Source organism: Culicoides brevitarsis, chromosome 2, assembly GCF_036172545.1.
Source record: "Culicoides brevitarsis isolate CSIRO-B50_1 chromosome 2, AGI_CSIRO_Cbre_v1, whole genome shotgun sequence".
Lineage (NCBI taxonomy): Eukaryota > Metazoa > Arthropoda > Insecta > Diptera > Ceratopogonidae > Culicoides > Culicoides brevitarsis.
In genome coordinates this window covers 12,003,692-12,024,019 of record NC_087086.1, presented here as the reverse complement: position 1 = coordinate 12,024,019, position 20,328 = coordinate 12,003,692, and the positions used below count along the sequence as shown (strand labels likewise).

The 20,328-nt window shown below is 26.9% G+C and overlaps 2 protein-coding genes and 1 long non-coding RNA gene across 3 annotated transcripts in view; 1 reads left to right on the top strand and 2 right to left on the bottom strand.

Moving 5' to 3' along the window:
* Positions 1-20,328, bottom strand: part of LOC134832263 (uncharacterized) — a 219,740-nt gene that overhangs the window by 145,077 nt on the left and 54,335 nt on the right. The gene's annotated exons all lie outside the window — the stretch shown is intronic.
* Positions 1,109-3,429, bottom strand: LOC134830028 (probable Dol-P-Man:Man(7)GlcNAc(2)-PP-Dol alpha-1,6-mannosyltransferase). The gene is made up of 2 exons (XM_063843377.1): positions 3,065-3,429; positions 1,109-3,007 (listed from the first exon to the last, which is right to left on the bottom strand). Exons 1-2 carry the CDS (start codon positions 3,351-3,353, stop codon positions 1,218-1,220), a joined length of 2,079 nt encoding a protein of 692 aa, XP_063699447.1. The 5' UTR covers positions 3,354-3,429; the 3' UTR covers positions 1,109-1,217.
* LOC134832256 (zinc finger protein 236-like) lies at positions 3,596-7,354 on the top strand. The gene is made up of 4 exons (XM_063846242.1): positions 3,596-3,732; positions 4,714-6,290; positions 6,856-7,156; positions 7,216-7,354. The coding sequence occupies exons 1-4, from the start codon at positions 3,596-3,598 to the stop codon at positions 7,322-7,324; spliced, it is 2,124 nt and encodes a 707-aa protein (XP_063702312.1). The 3' UTR covers positions 7,325-7,354.

Here is a 20,328-nt window from a genome sequence, read left to right as displayed (position 1 = left end):
ATTTTTTTGTAGTTATTTTTGTGGCTAATTTAATTTTTTCAAAATTGATTTTCATAAAAGCCTGCTTCAGTTTTATAGAAAAATTTTTTTTTTGAAAAATTTTTTAAAATTAAATTCGAAAAAAATACATAAAAAAATTAAAAAATGACCTGTGATTTTTGATTTTTATTTTTTGAAAAAATAAAAATTATTTTAAAAAAATAAAAATTATTAAAAAATCAAATTTAATTTATAATTAAAAATTGAATTAATATTTAATTAAAAAAATTTAAAAAAAATTTTTTTTGACGAATTTTTTAAAATTAAATTCGAAAAAAATATCATGAAAAAAAAAATTAAAAAATTAATTTTTATAATTAATTTTTTAATTACAAGATTTGGAGCTTTCTCCTTTATAACCAATTGGTGTAAAAAACAAGAATTCAATTAAATTACTTTCTTTTTATAACTTCTTAAGGCAAGCCGATATTTGGGAAATTTAAAATAATCCAAATATTAAAAAAAATTCAAATTTATTTGCCCCATTTTCGAAAATTTAAATTTTAATTTTTAATTTTTTATTATTTAATTAATCAAATTTAATTTTAAATTAAAAATCCCTTTTTTAATTATTTTGAAAATTATTAATTATTATTTTTTATTAAATTAAATTATTTTAATTTTAAATTAAATTAATTATTTATTTATTTAATATTTAAATAAAATTAATTTAAAAATTAAAATTTGAAAAAAAATTTCAAACCGTTTTTTTATTAGAAAAGAAAAATTTTTAAAATTCGAAATAAAAGAAATTTAAAAAGTTCACCCAAAAACAGTTGAAAGCATTTCTTTAATTAAAATTTAAATTTAAAAAAAATTTAAAAATTAAAAATTCTGAATTTTTTAAAAAAAAAATAAAATTAAAGAAATTTTAAAAAGTTTCAATGAATTTTTTTTTTTGATTTTTGGAAAAAAAACCTTTTGATTTAATCTAATTAATTAATTTGTTTTTTAAAATGAAATATGGGCAAAAAATAAATAATTTTACACTAAAATTCATTTTTAAGAAACAATCAGAGCTTTTATTTTGTCGATTTTTGTCTTTTCGATATAATATTTTTTTTTTCAAAATAAATAAGTGTTAGTGAACAAAAAAAAATTACAAAAAAATCAACTTTGTGAAAATATCGCTAACAATTTTTTTTAAGGCACTTGAGATCTTCCACTTTTTTCCGTATTTATTCCGCGATATATTCGTCAATAATCTGTTTGAGGCATTCTTTGGGCGAGAGACTTGGATCACAAATTTCCAATTTTTGGATATCTTCAACGAGTGCCTTTACTTGTTCCGTCTTGATTAGCTTCTTAAGTCGTGCTTTCGTGGTGTCTTCTTGCATTTGCGTTGAACTTTGGTCTTGATCTCGTCTTTGGCGACTTTGCACCTTGCGGAAGTGTTCCTTGAAGATTTCACGGAGGCGAGTTCTGCGTTCGGGTCGAGTTTCTTCCGATGTTTCGTCATTGAAAAATCGTTTTTCGCGCGATTTTCTCATAAATTTGGGTTTTTCTTCTTCTTTGGTGTCATCTCTTGTCTTTTTCAGGTCACTTTTGATACGAGCGAGGCGCGTTCTGACCTTGGACGGACTTTTATCGTGAATTTGCGATGATTTTTCCTCACTTTGAGTATTTTCCAGGTCTTTTTCGGCATCATCTTCGTTACTAAATGCTTCCTTGCTAACAGCCATCACTTTGTCAAACTCCTCGTCAATCTCTTTGGACAGTTGATCGTCAATTTCGAGCTTTTCCGAGAGCGTTTCGATGAATTCCTCGATGGAAGTGTCATCGTCGATGGCATCTCCCGCCAAGTCAACCACGAATTTTGCATCTTTTTTGCGTTCCATGATATAAATGCACGGTTTAGTCTTAATTTTAATGGGAAACATGGCACTGTACTCCAGCCCGATGTTGCTAAAGCACTCGACAAACTCCAAAATTTCATGCGTTTGTGTCAAAAGTCGCATTTCCGGCGAATATTTGTCCTTTGCTTCGACCAGTAAGTACTTGAAGTCATGTAATTCGGCATCGCCTGGTTTGAGGGACTCATTTTTGCTGTAAATCCAGTCTTTATTGAGCTCAGTGAATCGTGTGACGCCTGTTTGGGCCGCTAAATTGCCGATGTAGATCGTCGCATTTTCATATTCGGGCACGATTCGATGCAATCTCGACATGGCAACGCCTCCCGGGTAATTTGTACGGGAAATTAGCAGCAAAAACATCGTGATGAAACAGTTGAAGAGCAGATGAGCCGCTGCCCCGTAGGCTAAAATGCTTCGAAAAAGTGATTTTTCGCGATTTTCCCAAAAACGACTGCAAGCACAAGCGGCGGCGAGATTAAAAATGGGAAAAACGTAAATAATGAAGCGCAATTCCTTGTGCGGCAGGAACGAATAGAGCAAAATGTAAAAAATCGCGGGCACAACCAACGCCCGAATGCGCGATTCGTAGTACAGGCCAAACGGGATGAGCAGCAAAGAGCTTCCAAGAGCTCTGGGAAGCGCTGAATAGAAATACCACAAAAACGGAGACGTTCCCCACTCGCTACTTTTGTTCATGACAGTGTTAAACCACAAAACTTCCAACTCGGGCCATAAAAGTCGCTGCCAAAAGATCGAATCGACAACGACGGTCAACGAAACGAGCAAAATTCCCGCGACAACGCCAACTTTCAGGAACTCCGGAAGCGTAATTCGCTTGTAATAGATGTCATAAAGCAGCAAAAGGCCAAAAAGGATGCAAAGTTCACTGCGAAAGATGATAATAACAGCGCCAGCAGATGCTATGAACCATTTTACGTCTCGTCGAATCCAAAAACGGATCGCCAGAAGAGTCAAAGGTAAGGCAATGATGTTTGGCAGTAGTCGTGACATGTAGAAAAGGAAGTGAAATTGCGTGATGGTGATGAGAGTGAACCAAGCACCCACATTGATGCCCAATTTTTCGATTATTGTGCGGCGGAAGAGATGCCAAGCAGCTAAAAATGCAAAATTTTATCAAAAAATCATCAAAAAACTTCAAATTTCATTTTTACCTGCAACAAAAGCCGCCATCGCAAACCTCACTAAATACTGCGCCCAAAATTTCTGCGCCTCAATGAGCTCCAGCAGACCAAAAATCGGCGAAACCGAAGCCGACAACATCAACGGAGCGATAAATGTCCGTGGAACGACACCCGGAAACTCCAAATGGTCGTATTCGGTAATGTTGAACGAGTGCACGAGAATATCGTGTGTCGCCTGCATGTTAAAGCTCTCCTCGACCTTTGTGAACGGGGACCAGAACACAAAGAGAGCGCTAATCGTAAAAAGTAACACACCCATTTCGGTGCCCCTCTAAAAGGGTTTAAATTTCGGATTTTTCGCGAGAGTGAAGATGAAGAAAATTTTTTTATTTACCTTTTTGGCCACATCAAAATCAGCTGTTTTGTCGGCGATGCGCTCTGATTGGCTGAAAAAGTTGACAAATCGACCAATCATGAGCAACAGACATTTGTTTACGTTCGAAAAATAGTAAATATTGAGGAATTTCATGAAATTTAAAAGATTTTTAGTAAAATTTTAACATGGAAGAGGAGCCAAGAGATGGAAAAAGCAAAAGTAAAGATGATAAAAGTGATAGAACATGTAGGGATTGTAATAAAGTGTTCAAAACTCGATTTCATCTGAATCGGCATCGATTGATTCACACAGGAGAGAAGCCGTGAGTTGATTTTTTACTGAATTTTTAAGAAAAAATTATTTTTTAAATTGAAAGTTGGTATTTTTGATCGTTCTTATGATGATAACTTTCAAATTATTACCAGAGACGAAAAAATATTTGAAGAAATTTTTTATAGAGCTCCAATTCAAACGAGTTTCTTGAGATTTTATATCATTTAGCTCAATTTCATTTCGTATATTTGATTTTTTTACAAAATTGTATAAAAAATGATAGTTTTCATACATTTTGAAAAGATTTTTGATAGATATTGAATAATTTTTATCATATTTTAGGCATTTTTTTTAATGTAGAGGCTCTTTTGTCTCAAATTTTTTTTATTTTAATTTTGAAAAACATTATTTAAAACCTCAAAAAAAAAATAATTAAACTTTGAATAAAATTAAATATTTTTAAAAATTAAAATTAAAATTTTAAAATTTTAAAATTAAAATTAAAATTAAAATTAAAATTAAAATTAAAATTAAAATTAAAATTAAAATTAAAATTAAAATTAAAATTAAAATTAAAATTAAAATTAAAATTAAAATTAAAATTAAAATTAAAATTAAAATTAAAATTAAAATTAAAATTAAAATTAAAATTAAAATTAAAATTAAAATTAAAATTAAAATTAAAATTAAAATTAAAATTAAAATTAAAATTAAAATTAAAATTAAAATTAAAATTAAAATTAAAATTAAAATTAAATTAAAATTAAAATTAAAATTAAAATTAAAATTAAAATTAAAATTAAAATTAAAATTAAAATTAAAATTAAAATTAAAATTAAAATTAAAATTAAAATTAAAATTAAAATTAAAATTAAAATTAAAATTAAAATTAAAATTAAAATTAAAATTAAAATTAAAATTAAAATTAAAATTAAAATTAAAATTAAAATTAAAATTAAAATTAATTGAGATGAAAATTTTTTTTTAATTTTTATATAATAAAAATATTTCAAATTTACCTCATTTCCAGGTTCGAGTGCGCCAAATGCAACAAAAGATTCATCCAAAAAACCACCTTGAACATTCACATGCTGAAACATCTCGGAAATCGCCCATACCAATGTCGAAAATGCGGTCAACGGTTCTCCCAAAAGGGAAATTTAACTGCTCACATCAAACGTCTTCACAGCAACTTCCTCCGAGAAGGCCAAACTCCAAAATTCAGTTGCAGTCAATGCACGTGTCAATTCAAAAAATTAGCTTCGCTCAACGGACACGTCACACGAGTTCATTCTTTGGTGAAAAAAGTCAAGGAGGACGACGGAGACGAAGTGACGACAGTTCAAAAAGTGTTGGAACAAATAAATGCCTTGAATGACCAACCAAATTTCGTTGTACCTGCTCCGCCGCAAAAACAGCCTTCGGTGACACAAGAAAAAATTGATGATCGAGTTGTGGTGACAATTCCCGATAATTTTGTCGAAATCACGGATTTTGATGGGAGAAAGTATCGCGTCGAGTATCGTCGAGACGAAAATGGGCGTCGCCTGCTTTTGTGCTACATTTGTGAAAAACCTTTTTATCGACCTTCGGATTTGTTGCGACATCGACGGATTCACACCGATGAACGACCTTTTGTGTGTGAGAAATGTCGAGCGGGGTTCCGAACGAAAAATAGCTTAAAAGCGCATTTAAAAACTCATGAAAAAACTCCTCCAGCGACGAAGAATGCCTCGGAAAGGACACAGCCACAACTGAACCAAATCGAAGAAGAGCTGAATTTGCCTCCAACGGAGCCCAGTTTGACTTATAAAGTTGTCGGATACATCTTGGATCAACCAGAACAGCAACAAATAGTGTTCCTTGACTCGCTAGAAAATGCTGAAATCCCGCCGGAAGCATCTCTGATCTATAAACAAGTCGATGATTACATTCCTTCGATGGAAAATTCCGAGCAAGTTTTAATTTGTGACCTTCAAGCGAGTAATTTCATTCAAACGGAGCATTTTCTACCTCAACCGATTGAAGTTTTGACTGAAAATGTGACTCACGAAGTGCCGCAACAACCAAAAGTCTTCACAAATTTGACCCAATTGGCGGAAAATGCGGAAATTCATGTCGAAGGCACAAATTTGACGGTTTGTCAGAAGGAAATTGTCTCCGAACCGCGACTAGAACCTGTAATTACCATAAAAAATGTTGAAAATGAAGCGAAATTAGATGAAAAAAAGAGACCAAGAGCGAATTATACCTGTCAATATTGTTCAAAATCGTTTCGGAGGCCAACGGATCTTCAGCGACATGTTCGCACACACACGAATGAGAAGCCCTATAAATGCACCGAATGTGAAAAAGCCTTTGCATTAAAAGCGACGTTGTTGTTTCATCTAAAAACTCATCAAACAGATCGTGAAAAAGTGTCTTGTCTTATTTGTGATAAGAAATTTACCTCAACGGTAGCGTTGAATGTCCATAAAAGGATTCACAATAATTTGCTTCCTTACAAATGTCAGTATTGCGAGAAACGGGTGAGAAATTCGAGTAATTTAAGGAAACATGAAAGAGTTCATGTTAAAATTGCGGAGAAGACGGGAAAGAGACCTGAAGGTAAATTTTGAATTCTAAATTTTAATTTTAAATTTTTAGGCCACTAAATTTAATTTTTTGACTTCTTGTCTTATTTTGATGAAAAAAAAAATCGTGGAAAAAAATAATTATTTTTATTTTAGTTTTTTTTACACTTTTTTTTATTTTTGTGGTTTTAAATATTTTTAGAATATCGGGTTTGAATTAAAATTTTTAATTATTTTTTTTTTAATTTTTCAAAAAATTTCTTTATTAACTAATTAAAAATTAAATTAAAATAAATTGAAAAAAAAAATATTATTTAACTTTTCTTATATTTTTTTAATGAAAAATTTAAAGTAAATTTTTATGATTAAGATTTAATTAAGATTATTAATTAAGATTTTATTAAATATATTTATTTATATTTAGTAAAATTAAAAAAAAATGTCAAAAAATTCCATTTTTAAATTTATTTTTTTTCCAGAATTTTTTTTCGTCCAAATCGCCTGAATTTTATTTTATTTTTATTTTTTTTTAATTTAATAATTTTAATTATACAAAAAATAATCTTAAATTCCAATTTTTAAAATTTTATTTTTTTTAGATGTTCGTCCTCGTACAACGAAATTTTCTCAACTCCTAAAATACCTTGAAGCATCACAAGTAGTCGAAGGTGTAACGGAAAACAAGAGCAAATCGTATGAAATTGTGATAAGAATGGAATCAGCGAATGACAAAAAGGAACAAAAGCGGTTTTTATGTCCTTATCAGAACTGTTCGAAGGAATTCTCAAAGCCAAGTTTGTTGGAAAGACACAAATTCGTTCATACAAAAGTGAAAAATTTCATCTGTGATATTTGTGGAAGTAGATTCAATCAAAAAGCCTCAATTGGAGTTCATATGATGTGAGTTTTAATTTTTTTTTTTTTCTAATTTTTTTTTTTATGAAAATTTATTTTTTTAGATCTCACACGAATTTGTATCAATTTCAATGCAAATATTGTCCACGAAAGTTCAAATTCAAGTCGGGAAGGTCAGAACATCAGGAAAGGTGTTCGAAAAAGAAGAAATAAAATTTAGGAATGAAAGAATAAATTATAAGAATTGACATAAAAAAGTATTAAATTGAAGAATAATTGTTTTAATTTTTGAGTTTGTATCGATTTTAATGGAATTTCATCGAAAATCTCTAATTTTTATTCGAAAATTTATCACGAGTTCTCTCATTTTTCAGTTAGGTCGATACAATTAATGTTTTAGATTTTTTCTATTCAATTTTTTAAATTATCTTTCATATTTTTCGGAAAATTGTTCAATTTCGATGATTTTTTTAAAATATTTGTTAAAATGAATTAAAAAGTTCATTTTTTTTGGTTTAAATTTTATAATTTTAGTAAAAATTTAAAATCTTGTATGGAAAAACATGAAATTATTTTTAAAATTGTATCGGCCTTGACGTTTATCACTTTGAGGTTATGTACAAAACGCGTCATTTTAAGCAAAACTGTGAGCAAAGATGGACCTTTTTAAATCTGAAGTGAGTTTTCTCGAGAAATTTGATGAAAATCGGCTTTTCATCACAAATTTAGACGTACTATTGCGGTATTTTGCTATTTTGAGCAAGTTTCCGGTAAATGTAAGTTCTTTCTAGTGTCCAAATAAAAGCAAATATTGAAATTTGTTCTTTTGATTCAGGCGACACGACGCAAAGAGGAATCCATTTTGGAACTTGCACGAGAAATTCATGTAATTTCTCGTAAAAATGCTTCAAATCTGAGAAAGAAATTTATTTCTTTGCTTCGAAAGTAAGTTTTTAATTTAAAATTTATTATTTTTCATAAGTTTAGCAATAATTTTGAAAAATTTATTTCAGATTTGATTCTGTTAAACGTTCTGCGAATAAAAAGCCGGCAATTGTACATGATTTTATTGAGAAACACAAGCAGATTGTCTTTGAGGAACGTTTGAACTAATCTTTTGGAGATCATGTTTTAATTAATTGATCAAATTTTATATCAAATGTACTAAATTTAATTCAATAAAAATAATTAAAAATTTTTTAAATCATATTTTATGATAATTTTAGTAAATTTTTAAAAAATGTTTTAAGTTTAAATTTTTTTAAACTGAAGTTTTAGTCAAAAAAATTTTTTGACTTAATTGACTTTTGACTAAAGCTTAAGTTAAAAAATAAATAAATCAAAATCAAAACAAAATTTTTCAAAAGCCATTGTTTAATTATTTGAAATTTTGACCGAAAAAATTCAGGGGAAAAAAAAAATAATTAAAAAAATGGAAATTTTTTGACATTTTTTTGTACTTTTTGATTAAAAACGATAAAAATGTGCAGTAAAAATTAAAATTATATAAGATATGAACTGAACTTGCTTTAAAAACGCATTATCTGTCGAAAATTTGATGAAAATTTTTTGAGTCACGTGACCAATTTTTTTTTTTATTTTTCCTTAAATTTTTATTTAGTTAAATTTTATTAAAGTTTTGACTTAAAAACTTCAAATAATAAAAGTAAAAATTATTTTAATGCGTTCAATCAACGATTAACGTTCAAAAAAGTAGTAAAAAAAATTAAAGTTTTTCAAAAAAAAAAAATTCAAAAATTTTCCAATTTTTTTTCCTCAAAAATATTTTTTTTATGAGTTTCAAAAAATTAGAAACCACTGATGAATTTCCTGAAAACATAATTTTTTTTATGAAAAATCTTCAATAAAGGTCAAGAAACAACTCGATCTGCCAAAAATACTTGACTAAAAATTTATTCCGAATTATCAGTGAAAACTTTATGCAAATATTTCACGACTCTATTCAAGAGACGCACTAAGTTATGACAGTTTTCCATAAAATATTTCAGATGCACACGTTATTTTATTAAAGAGACAGAAGTCAAGAAGTTGATCTTCCAACAGTCGATTAAATACATTCGCAAATGAACGCATAACGAGAGAGATATTCAAAATTTGTTGTAGTGTGAATTGGAACAAGGTATCTCCTTTCCTTTCTCTTTAATCTAATGCTGCCTTGCCAATATATGATGGCAAAATGTACAAGACAAAAGTATGTAAGAAGAGCCATAAAACAATGATTATTATTATTGTTACGTATTTTCAATTCAATAATAAGCCAATAGTAGTGTGTGTGTGTGTTTTTAAAACAAAAACCAAGTAAAATTGTTGTTCAACCATAAATATTTATCTCTTACGCTCCTGCTGCTGCTGTTGTGTGTTTCTGGTGCCCCGTACCAGTTTTACAAACCGATAAGTTTTGACTTGACTTGTGTCCTGACTTTTCTCATGTTATATTTCTCAAAATTTATGCACTCACAGTACAGCATGTAAGTTTTAAGTAGTTTCTGGCTTTGTCTTTGGAAATTTTATTACTCCTCTGTCGCTGTGTATTCTTCGGTTTTGCTGCGTTAAAATAACAAGAAATGAATAAGTTTTCCGAGTTCTCTGCTCGACTTCGTGTACAATAAATGAATAAATGTTTTTGGGATTAAAAGATCACAAAACTGTATCCAAAAGTGTCAAAACATCTTCTTTGGTTTCGTTCGAGACTCGACATGGAGATAAGGCAATAATTGTCATTAGATACACTCGAAAATCACGTTAATCTCCGAGACTCATCCTTCGTCTCCTTTTTAATTGCATTTTTTGCTCCTCTCTAATTGATATATTCCATTATCTCCTCTTTTTTCATTACAGTTATGGCTAAAACGCACCATTTTGCAAAAAAAAAAAAAAAATTGCTAGCAAAACAAAAAGTAGTAATGGCATATTATGCATTAATGATAATAAGATATTACTATAACAATAAATGTCCTGCATAAATGAATGTGTGGTAAAATAATAACAATTTTTATGTGTGTAAAGGCCACGATCACGATGAGCCTACACACTTGCAAGTAGCAGAAGCAAAGTAAATAAATACATTGATTTATTCAGAAGATAATTGAGAACATTCCGATACAGTTCTCAATTGCAAAAAAAAAGTTATTATAAAAGTAGATGGAAAGTCAACGTTGCGACGAAAAAGGTATGTAAGCGCATTTTATAAAAATTTAAAAAAAAAAAATTATAAAAATTTTAAAATTATATAAAATATTTTATTATTGCTTTAATTGTCTTTTTTAAAATAAAATTTAATTCCGAGCATATCAAATAGAGAAAAATGAATTCTTTACTGACAAAAAAAATTTAACGAAATAAATTGAATTTAATTTTTTAAAATAATAATTAAATAAAATACGTTTTTAAATTGAATAATTTATTTAATTTTTTAATTATATTTTTTTTAAGTAAAGTTTTTTTTTTGTATTTTTTCTGTTTTATTTTATTTTAAAACAAAAATTTAATTTAACGAAAAAAAAAAAATTAATTGAATTTAACTACCAAATTTAAAAAAATTGACTATTGAAGGTACTCAACCTTACATAAGTTCAAATATCCGGAAAGTGAAAGGAGTTACACGATACGAGTTCGATTTGGAAGTAGAACGTTTAAAAACTGAACTAGAAGAGTAAAAACAAACGAGCGGATGAAATTGAACAAAAACATAAGAAATACAATTTTTAATTTCATAATGGAAAATACTATACTGTGATGAAACAAAATATCAGGTAGCAGAGCTAATCGATCGGTTGATTGATCGGTAAACACATGTTGGCCCCCTTACAAATGACGATAAAGTGAACGCTGTTTTACTAACAAAAAAGATGCTTCGAACAGAGATTACAATGAACAAAATTGCACATTTTCATCCTCATTTAGGCTTTTCTGTCAACAGAAAACAGTTGAAGCAAAGTCTCGAAAATATTTTTACAATGCGAGGAATAAATTTAAACTAATCTGGATGGAAGAGTTAATTACACTTTTGAATTAGAGAGTCTTTTATTAGAAATATATTTGAACAAAAAAATACTTTTAGGTTCTTATTTCCATTAACTGTAAAACAAAAAAAAACGTAATTTAAAAGCCAACAAAAATATTTTGACTTAGCTTGTAAATTACTGAAAAATGTTCGAAAAATTCGTGACAGTTAACTATTTTAAATAAAAAAAAAAATTCCAAAAAAAAAATTTATAAATTAAAATAAAATAAACAAATAGGTAATAATTATTTAAAAAAATTAAAGAACTAAAAATTATTTGAAAAAATTGCTAAATTTTCAATATCACATAACACTGTCAAAAGCGAGTTTTTTCAAAATTTTCTATCGATAATGCGTTTGCAAAAAATAGTTCCTCCAATGACTGTCGTCGTCACACAACATCACAAGCACAACACACACACAAAAAAGGGCATGCATGGATTCCAAAACAACAAACTAAGGTTATCATCCATGTTTACAATATAAATAAAATTTTAATGAGCACAAATAATGTTACATTATTGCTCTTTTTTATTTGATTTTTCATATAATAACACAAAAGTGCATAGTTGTGTTGCTGCGTGCGTGTGCGTTCCGTTCAAAACAACAAAATAAAAACCCAAGGAAAAATGAAACACAAAACTTTTATCATCAAATTTTATTTTAACCATGAATTTTGCTTTAACAGTCGCTACACTTATTACATGATCGCCTGCTTTTTTTCCTCTGTTTTATTTAATATTATTATTGGTGACGAACCAATGCAGAAGAACGAAGGAAGACAATGCAAATAAAACAGGTAGAGTCACGAATTGTCTTTATGATTATAGATTGGTGTAGATATTGTCCTGCAAAATGTTTCGTATACTCGTTTTTTTTTTGGAAACAGTTTGTTTGTACATAAATTGGGGTTTCTCTGGATTGGAATGGAAGTAAAGCAACAAGAAAATCAAACAGAATTATTTAACGTGCACACGCAGAGCACAAGACGACACACATAAAAAGACATTTTAATTCGAAAACATTTTAGGAAAATAAACTTTATGGTGCGTAACAAAAACATCATCCTCTCATCTAACTAAAAGCTTAAAAGAAAGATGTTGATATAATAATAATGTTGCAGAAAATAACAATAGAAAAGCAGAGCAAGAGGTTTAATGAAGTCCAACACGATTTTCTTTATATCTTCACATCATTCAGACAAGCTTAATGCCCGAAATAAAATTCTTACAGACCGATTAGTATTTTGTCGAAGCAGCAGGCGAGAAAATGGGGGGAGCGAGTTAATCTAGTTTTAAGCAGATATTGTCGTTGAAAATGGGTAATGTTATGTGAATATTCAATTGACTTTTAATTCAAATTGGTTTTCACTTGACGAGGAGGAGAATCGAAAAACCTTAAATATTTTTTATTGAATCTAAAAATACGTCAAAATCACGTGGTTTAATTTTTGTTAATTTTTTAACCATGTTATTTTTTAGTCACATGGTTAATAAATTCTGTTAACTACTTAACTTATTAGATTTTTTTTACCACGTGGCTTCTTTAATAATTTTAACCACGTGGTTTATTTTATTTTTCAACCACGTGGTTTATAGTTTTTTAAACCATGTGACTTATACAAATTTTTGTCTATGAGGTTTCTTTATATTTTTAAACCACGTGGTTAATAAATTCTTTTTAAAGAGAATTATTTGATATTTTGACCACGTGGTTTCTTTAATAATTTTAACCACGTGGTTTATAGTTTTTTAAACCATGTGACTTATACAAATTTTTGTCTATGAGGTTTCTTTATATTTTTAAACCACGTGGTTAATAAATTCTTTTAACCACGTGGTTCATAAATTCTTTTAATTAAGTGACTTATTTGATTTTTTGACCACGTGGGTATAAAATATCATTCAATTAATCCAAATCAAGCAATAAAAAACGAATTGAGCGCCAAAAACTGAGAAAATTTAAATCCGCCACTGTTGATACGTAACTCACATCTGCATTGTAAACATGAAGTAAGACGACTTAATCCATTGTCTTTTAATTTTACAAATTTTTTGTTGCCTCGACGATGACAAAAAAAGATAGACAAGAAGAAAACAACAAGCCTCATTTCGAATTCTTTGTTTGTTGCTCTCTTTTGTGTGCGAGCTGAGCTTAAGCGACGATGTTGATGTTGATGATGCCTTTTGCTGCAACGACAGAGACCGACTATACACCTTTTTACCACAAAAGACTTTTGACTAAACACACACTCAGGAAAAAGACAAGTCAGACAGCTTAAGACCCTGCTTTTGATCGTCTCGTGTCATGTTTTTCTTTTCCTCCGTTACTCTCACCGAAAACCCGTATGAATGTTTAAAAGTCAAAAGGATTTTCCCTCAGAAAGAAGAGTTGAATAAGAATGTTTTATAAATATGTTCTTGTTATTCTGGCAAGGAACGATAATGCAGAAGGATTAAAATTTGGTGACAAAAATTAAAATGAAACAAAAAATAAGCAAACAAGGAATCTGTACGAAAATTAACACTTGTGAGATGGAGAGACAATTTGTCCTGATGATACAAGGAAGCTGAAAGAAGGAAGTGAATGAAAAAAGTAGGAGAAAAGTGAGGTCTTGCGCGGTTGGTTTACTCATCGACGATGAATTTTGACCGTTATTTAGGCCTTATTATGATATTAAAACACATTTATATTAATTAGAACTAGATTTTTCTTTTTATAAATGCACACATTTTTTCCGTATATTTTTTTTGTGGCGTAGGATGACCAAATTTATCATTATTTTTTTAAATATTAAAAATTTAAAAAAAATAAATTTCAAATATTTTTTAGAGATTTTAATTATTTTTTAAAAAATATTAAAAAATTAAATTAAATTTAAATTTTTATTTAATTTTAAAATAAAATAATTCTCAAAATTAATTTCAAAATATTAAAATTTTTATCAATTGTTTTTGAATCATTCTCTGAATTTTTAAATTGAAATAAGTTTATAAATATTATAAACAAATATTATAAATATTATTTTATTTCAAATTAAAAGAAACTTTTTAAATTAAATGAATAAAAAAAAAATTAATTAGGTAAAAATTAAAAAAATTAATCAAAAAAATTAAATTAAAAATTTAAATTAATTAAATTAAATTAAATTAATTAATTTAAATAAATTTTTATAAATTTAATTAAATTTTTAATTATTTTTTTTTATTTATTAATTTTTTAAAAAATTATTTCCAAATTTAAATAAAATAAAATAAAATTTTCGTTAATTTTTTAAACTTTGGGCATCCTTATTTCACAGTTTTTTAATGTAGAGCAAGTAAATATGCAAAAAAAAAGTAAATTCATTTAATTTTTCAACCTTTTTTTCCTAGTTTACTTACACGGAAAGCCACGTGGTCCAACAACCATCGTGCATCGTCATTATTTTAAAATTATTTGTTTATTATTATTATTAGTGGTACTTTTTTTTGTTATTTTGTTGTTTGGGTGTATGAGCCTTACTTACGGTACATAATGACCCTTAATAATGTGAAATATATTAAACCCCAAGCAAGTTATAAGTAACTGCAAAAGTGTAAAGTATTTAAATGCAATGAATGGTGCAGACCTTAATTTTAATAAGAACTCTAAATAAGTAAAGTTAACACCACCAACTAGTAGGAACGTCGCTCGTCGTCGGCGTCGTGTATGGACGCGAAAATATTGTTATTATTATTATGCGCCCTGTAGGAACAATTACACAGCCTTTGTAATGAATTTATTTCCCTGTTTCTTCTTTCTTGCTCTGTGTGGTTCGTTACCGTTACTATATTTTAGTGTTACTTCGTTATTAAAAAGGAAAATTATGAACCTTCTTAATGCATATGAATGGTATTACTTCATAGTTTAATAATCATAATAATTTGTTTGAGTTGCTTATTTTATTTATTTTGATACTTTTTCCTTTCTTACTTGACTAAAAAAATTTTTCTTGAGGATTTTTAAGGAGGAAAAAAAATAGAAAAAATTTTCATTATTTTTTTTTATTTTAAAAATTTTTGATGATAAAAAAATCTAGAATTTTTTTTATCTTGAAGGTTTTTGATTAGAAAAAAAAATTTTTTCAAATTATTTATTTTAAAATTAGAAAAAAAAAATTTTAAAAAAATATTTTTTATTTTAAAATTAATTTTTATTTTTTTTTATTTTAAAGGTTTTTGATTAGAAAAAAAAATTTAAAAAAAAATTTTTAACTTTTTTTTTTAAATTTTAATTTTTTTTTATTTTTTTTAAATTTCAATTTAATTTTTTTATTTAAATTTTTTTAAATTAAGTATTGATTTTTTATCTTAAAGATTTTTAATGGTTTTTGATAAAAAAAAATCTAGAAAATTTTAAATTCAATTAATTAATTAAATTATTTTTTCTTAATTTTTTGATAATAAAAAAATCTATCTAATAAAAATTTTTAGATTAATTTTTTTTTATCAAAAATAAAAGATTTAGAAGAAGAAAAAAAATCTAGAAATTTTTTAGATAATTTTTCAGGAATTTCAATTGATAAAAATTTCTTATCTCAATTGATTGATAAGCACTTGAAATGTCTCAATGACTCAATTGAATTGTTGAATGACAAAAAATGGGAAAATCCGGAGTGGAAGTTGTTTCAAATTCATTGAATTTTTAGTAAATATTTAGAAGTTTATCACTCAAATTATCGATCATTGACCTCGGAAGTCACGTTTTAGTCTCAAATTAATATTTTTTGTAAGAAAAATACAAAATCCCGTTCAAAAATTAATTTCTAAAATGCATTTCTTGCTCCTTTTAATTTTTTGGACTAAAGAAAACGGCAAGAAACTGTTGATATTTTGTATGGTACGACCTCAGTAACGAACGAGCGACGACACAAATCCTTTCCTAATTGTTTTACATAAAAAACAATCTTTTTATCTTCCTTCTTCTTCTTCTCTACACACAAGAACGAAAAGCAGTCTCGAAATATCGCATGAAAGAAAATAAATTTGATTTTAATTAGAAAATTAGCCAAAAATATGCGATGCACGCGGATGTTGCAGCCGCCGCCGCTTTTTTATTATTACAACAAATTCACACATGCAAAATTCTAATTTAATTCGAAATTTATCGAAATTAATTTAAAATGGAGGAAAAACCATTGCCAAGCGAAAGAAGAAGAAAACAATTTACAGGATTAATTTTCTCGCGTTAAGACATTTAAAAATAACGACAGCTTTCCAGGTGCTTCTGTCAAATTTACGAACCGAAAACCCCTTTTGTAATTTTTTGTTGTTGTTTTTCGTTGAATTACGAATAAAAACACTTTTCATCAACATTAAAATCGTAAAAAGAAACATTAAAAATGATAATTTTCATGATAATTAAATAACATGCATGACTAACATCGTAAGCAAAGTGGCAATTTTTGTTATTTAGCTGTGCGAAATAAAATACATTTTCCAAATTAGATAGGAAATGAAGGAAAAAGACATAAAAAAGCATGAGTTGTTGTATAAGCATATTAATAATAATATTATAACAAAACAACATTTAACTCTGTATTTATTTTTGTTTGTTTTTTTGAAAGGAAATTTTTCGCATGCAAAACTCAGAGTAGAAAATTTAGATAAGGAAGAGGCCGTATTGTGATCACATTCGTTTATCTAAATTGAGTTGTGTAAAAAGGGGTTTTGGCTCTGAATGGGGTCAAATTTTACAAGAATTTAAAAAAAAATTAAATTAAATTTTAAAAAAATTAAAATAAAATTTAAAAAAAAATTTAAAAAAATTAAAATAAAATTTTAAAATAAAATTAAAAAAATAAAATTTTAAAAAAATTAAAATAAAATTTAAAAAAAATTAAAATAAAATTTTAAAAAAATTAAAATAAAATTAAAAAAAAAAATTAAAATAAAATTTAAAAAAAATTAAATTAATTTAAATTAAATTAAATAAATTAATTAAATTAAATTAAATAAATAATTTTTTAATTAAATTAATTCTACTTAATTTTTATTTTAAACTTAATTGTTTATTTTTAATTAAAACTTTTAATTTTATTTTTAAAATTAAATTGTTTGAATTAAAAATTAAATAAAATTATTTTTATTAAAAATTAATTTAATTTAAAAAGAAATTAATATTTTTTAATTAAAAAAAATAGTATTTTATAGCCAATATTTTTTTTTTAAATTTCTATTAACTTAAAAAATCCGTTCAATAAGATTTCCTTTAAAACAAAAAAATCTTAAAAATTATGAAAAATTTTACGCCATTTATATAATGATGTAAAAACGATACATTTTCAAAGCAGTCTGTTACATTGTCATATTTTTGTTATTTTTCTCCTAAAAAAACAAAGAAAAAAAGACGCACCAAAAATTAAAACATTTAAATATATTCCCTGCGTTGTTAACTCATTTATTTTCCTGTACCTACTACGATATCGTTCGATCAACTACACATGTGTGCAAATGTTTTCATACAAAGAATACGTTCATCTGTAGGAAAAAGAAGGAGAGGAAAAAAACGTAAAAATTTTCAATTATATATTGTTTCAATTAAATCCTGTCAGTGTATGTACCGAGGTGTCTTTTTTTGTTCAATGTTCCTTTAGCTACTCGCTTCTGTGTACTTCAGTGCTATTCAATTCGTGTCACTTTTAGGTTTTTTTTTGAATCAAAGCATCAATCCGAATGAGCACATAAAACTCTTGAGATTTTTCATCGGCAAAGCGAAGCTCTAATCCACCTTTTGTGTTGACAAGAGTGTAAATAAGAGGACACATAAGTTGCATCTCCAAAATATATAAAAACTTTTGAGAAAACAATTGAAAAAGTCTTGAATCAGCTGTCTTTCCAATCAGCTTGCAAAGACCTTTTGTGATCTTCAAAATAGTATCAAAACGTTTTTTATTGTTTCCTGGTTTGATTCCAAAACTAATTGAGACCTAAAATTGAACTAAAAAGTCAAATTTCTATCAAGGTCATGTCAAGGTCATACTTGAATAGTTTTGATAGTGTTGCCATTTTGAGCAATTCCATAAATTGAGGCATTGGACATAAGTTTCATTGAAAAATTACAAACCTCATGGGAAGGTTTCGGTTGTATTTTGTCCCCGTTGAAAAGTATTGGCATACCGTGAGAAACGAAAACCAAAAAGATCAAAACTTGAAAAAGGTTTAAGTCCATTGAAAGATTGAAAATGAATGAAATAAAATTTAAACACAAAATTCACATTTTCAGTTTATTTTTATCTTGAGCAATTATTCTAGTTAATGGTCTGTCACAAATTTAAAAAAAAAAGTTTTCAATTTTATATTAAAGTCACTTTACTTTTTGCTTTTTTAACAACGACATCAAATCGTACAAACAAAAAAACATCGATAGAATCCTTTTCAGAAAGCTTCAACTCTAACCTAGCTTTTGAATTGGTAAAAGCAGATACAAAAGGCGGCAAAGAGGTTTCATCAACTTTGTAATTCTCAAATTTGTATGAATTTGGCGGAAGAGGACACTTGATTTGCGTTTTCATTCGATCAAAGAAATTTTGCGAAAACACTTGAAAAAGTCGCGATCCTGCTTTCTTCTCAAGTAATTTACAAAAATCAACTGTAGTATTTATCATGGTCGTATATCGATTTGAGGTATTTGATTGAATGATTCCAAGATATGCAGAGACCTAAAATTTCTTTTTTTTTACTTCAAAAATATTTTTAAAAATTTTGAAACTTTTTACTTGAACAGCTTTGAGCGCCTTATAGTTTTGAAAAAATCCATCTATTGAACGGTCTGACTTGAGAACTGCTGAAGCATTACAGATTTTAGGATCAAATTCGTATTTTAAAGTCTCTACGTTAAGTTGAACCGACGCGACATTGTGAAAAATGAACACGGTGACGAGTAAAATGTAAAAAAGATGAGAATCCATCGAAATATCGTAGATGACTGAATGAATTTAAATATTTTTTTTTTGATTTTTTTTTAACAAAGCCATCAAAAAAATTTGACATCTATTGAGAGAGAAAAAAACTGAGAGTCAAATTTAAATTTGTACAATAGTTCAATGAGGTTCGTTAATGAGAGTTACAATTACTGTGGCTAATGGCTTGTAGAATGGTTTTAATATATTTAAAAAAAAATGTCTTCAAATGAGATATTAAAATTAAAATGTTATAAAAAAAGAATTCATTTTCAAATTGAGGACCCGTATACCTCGTCTTACCAGAGAAAAAATTTTGAAACGAATTTCTAAGTGATTTTTTGTGAATCATGTGCTTTGTACAACATTTCTTAATTTTTCATGATTTTTTACACTTCAATCATTAGGGCACAAGCTTTTAATTTTTTGATCTCAAAATATGTCAAAAAATATTCAGAAATTTAAAATATTTTGTTTTTCTTCAATAAAAAGTCAATGTTTTACGAATTAATTTATATTTTTTTTTCTCTCATTTAATTTAATTATATTGATTTTAATTTTTTTTCATATCAAAAGAAAAAAAATAAATAAAATTAAATAAAAAATAAATTAAATAATAACAAAAAATTAATTTAATAATAAATTTAACATAAAAAAATGATTAAATTAAATTAAAATACAATTAGGCCGCTCCAAATGAAAATTAAAAATAAAGTCCAAAATTTTTGAAAATAAAAAAAAATTTTGAAACACTATTTTCATACAAAATGACAAAATTTTTAACTAAATATTTTTGAGTGTTAAAATTTTTTTATTTATTTTCCATATTTTTTTTAGATTTGCTAATTTAAAATAGATTTCAGAATACTACATATTAAAAATAAAAGAAAAAAAATTCATAAAAAATAACTGTCAAAAAAATTTGAAAAATAAATTCATTAATTTTGTGAAAAAAATTTAAATAAGAAAATTTATGTTAAGTTACGATTTTTTAAATAAAAATTATTAAAAATTTAAAATTAAAAAAAAATAGAGAAATTAGTCGTCTAAAGAACGACGTACTAAACCGCATTTCGATGTTGTATATTTATCTTTGCTTTTTGTACTCCTTATTCCAAATTTTTTTACTCCTCATTTCACATTTTCAAACTCCTCATTTCACATTTTCGAACCCCTCATTTCACATTTTCGAACTCCTCATTTCACATTTTCGAACCCCTCATTTCACATTTTCGTACTCCTTATTACCCTTTCACAATTCTATACACCTCA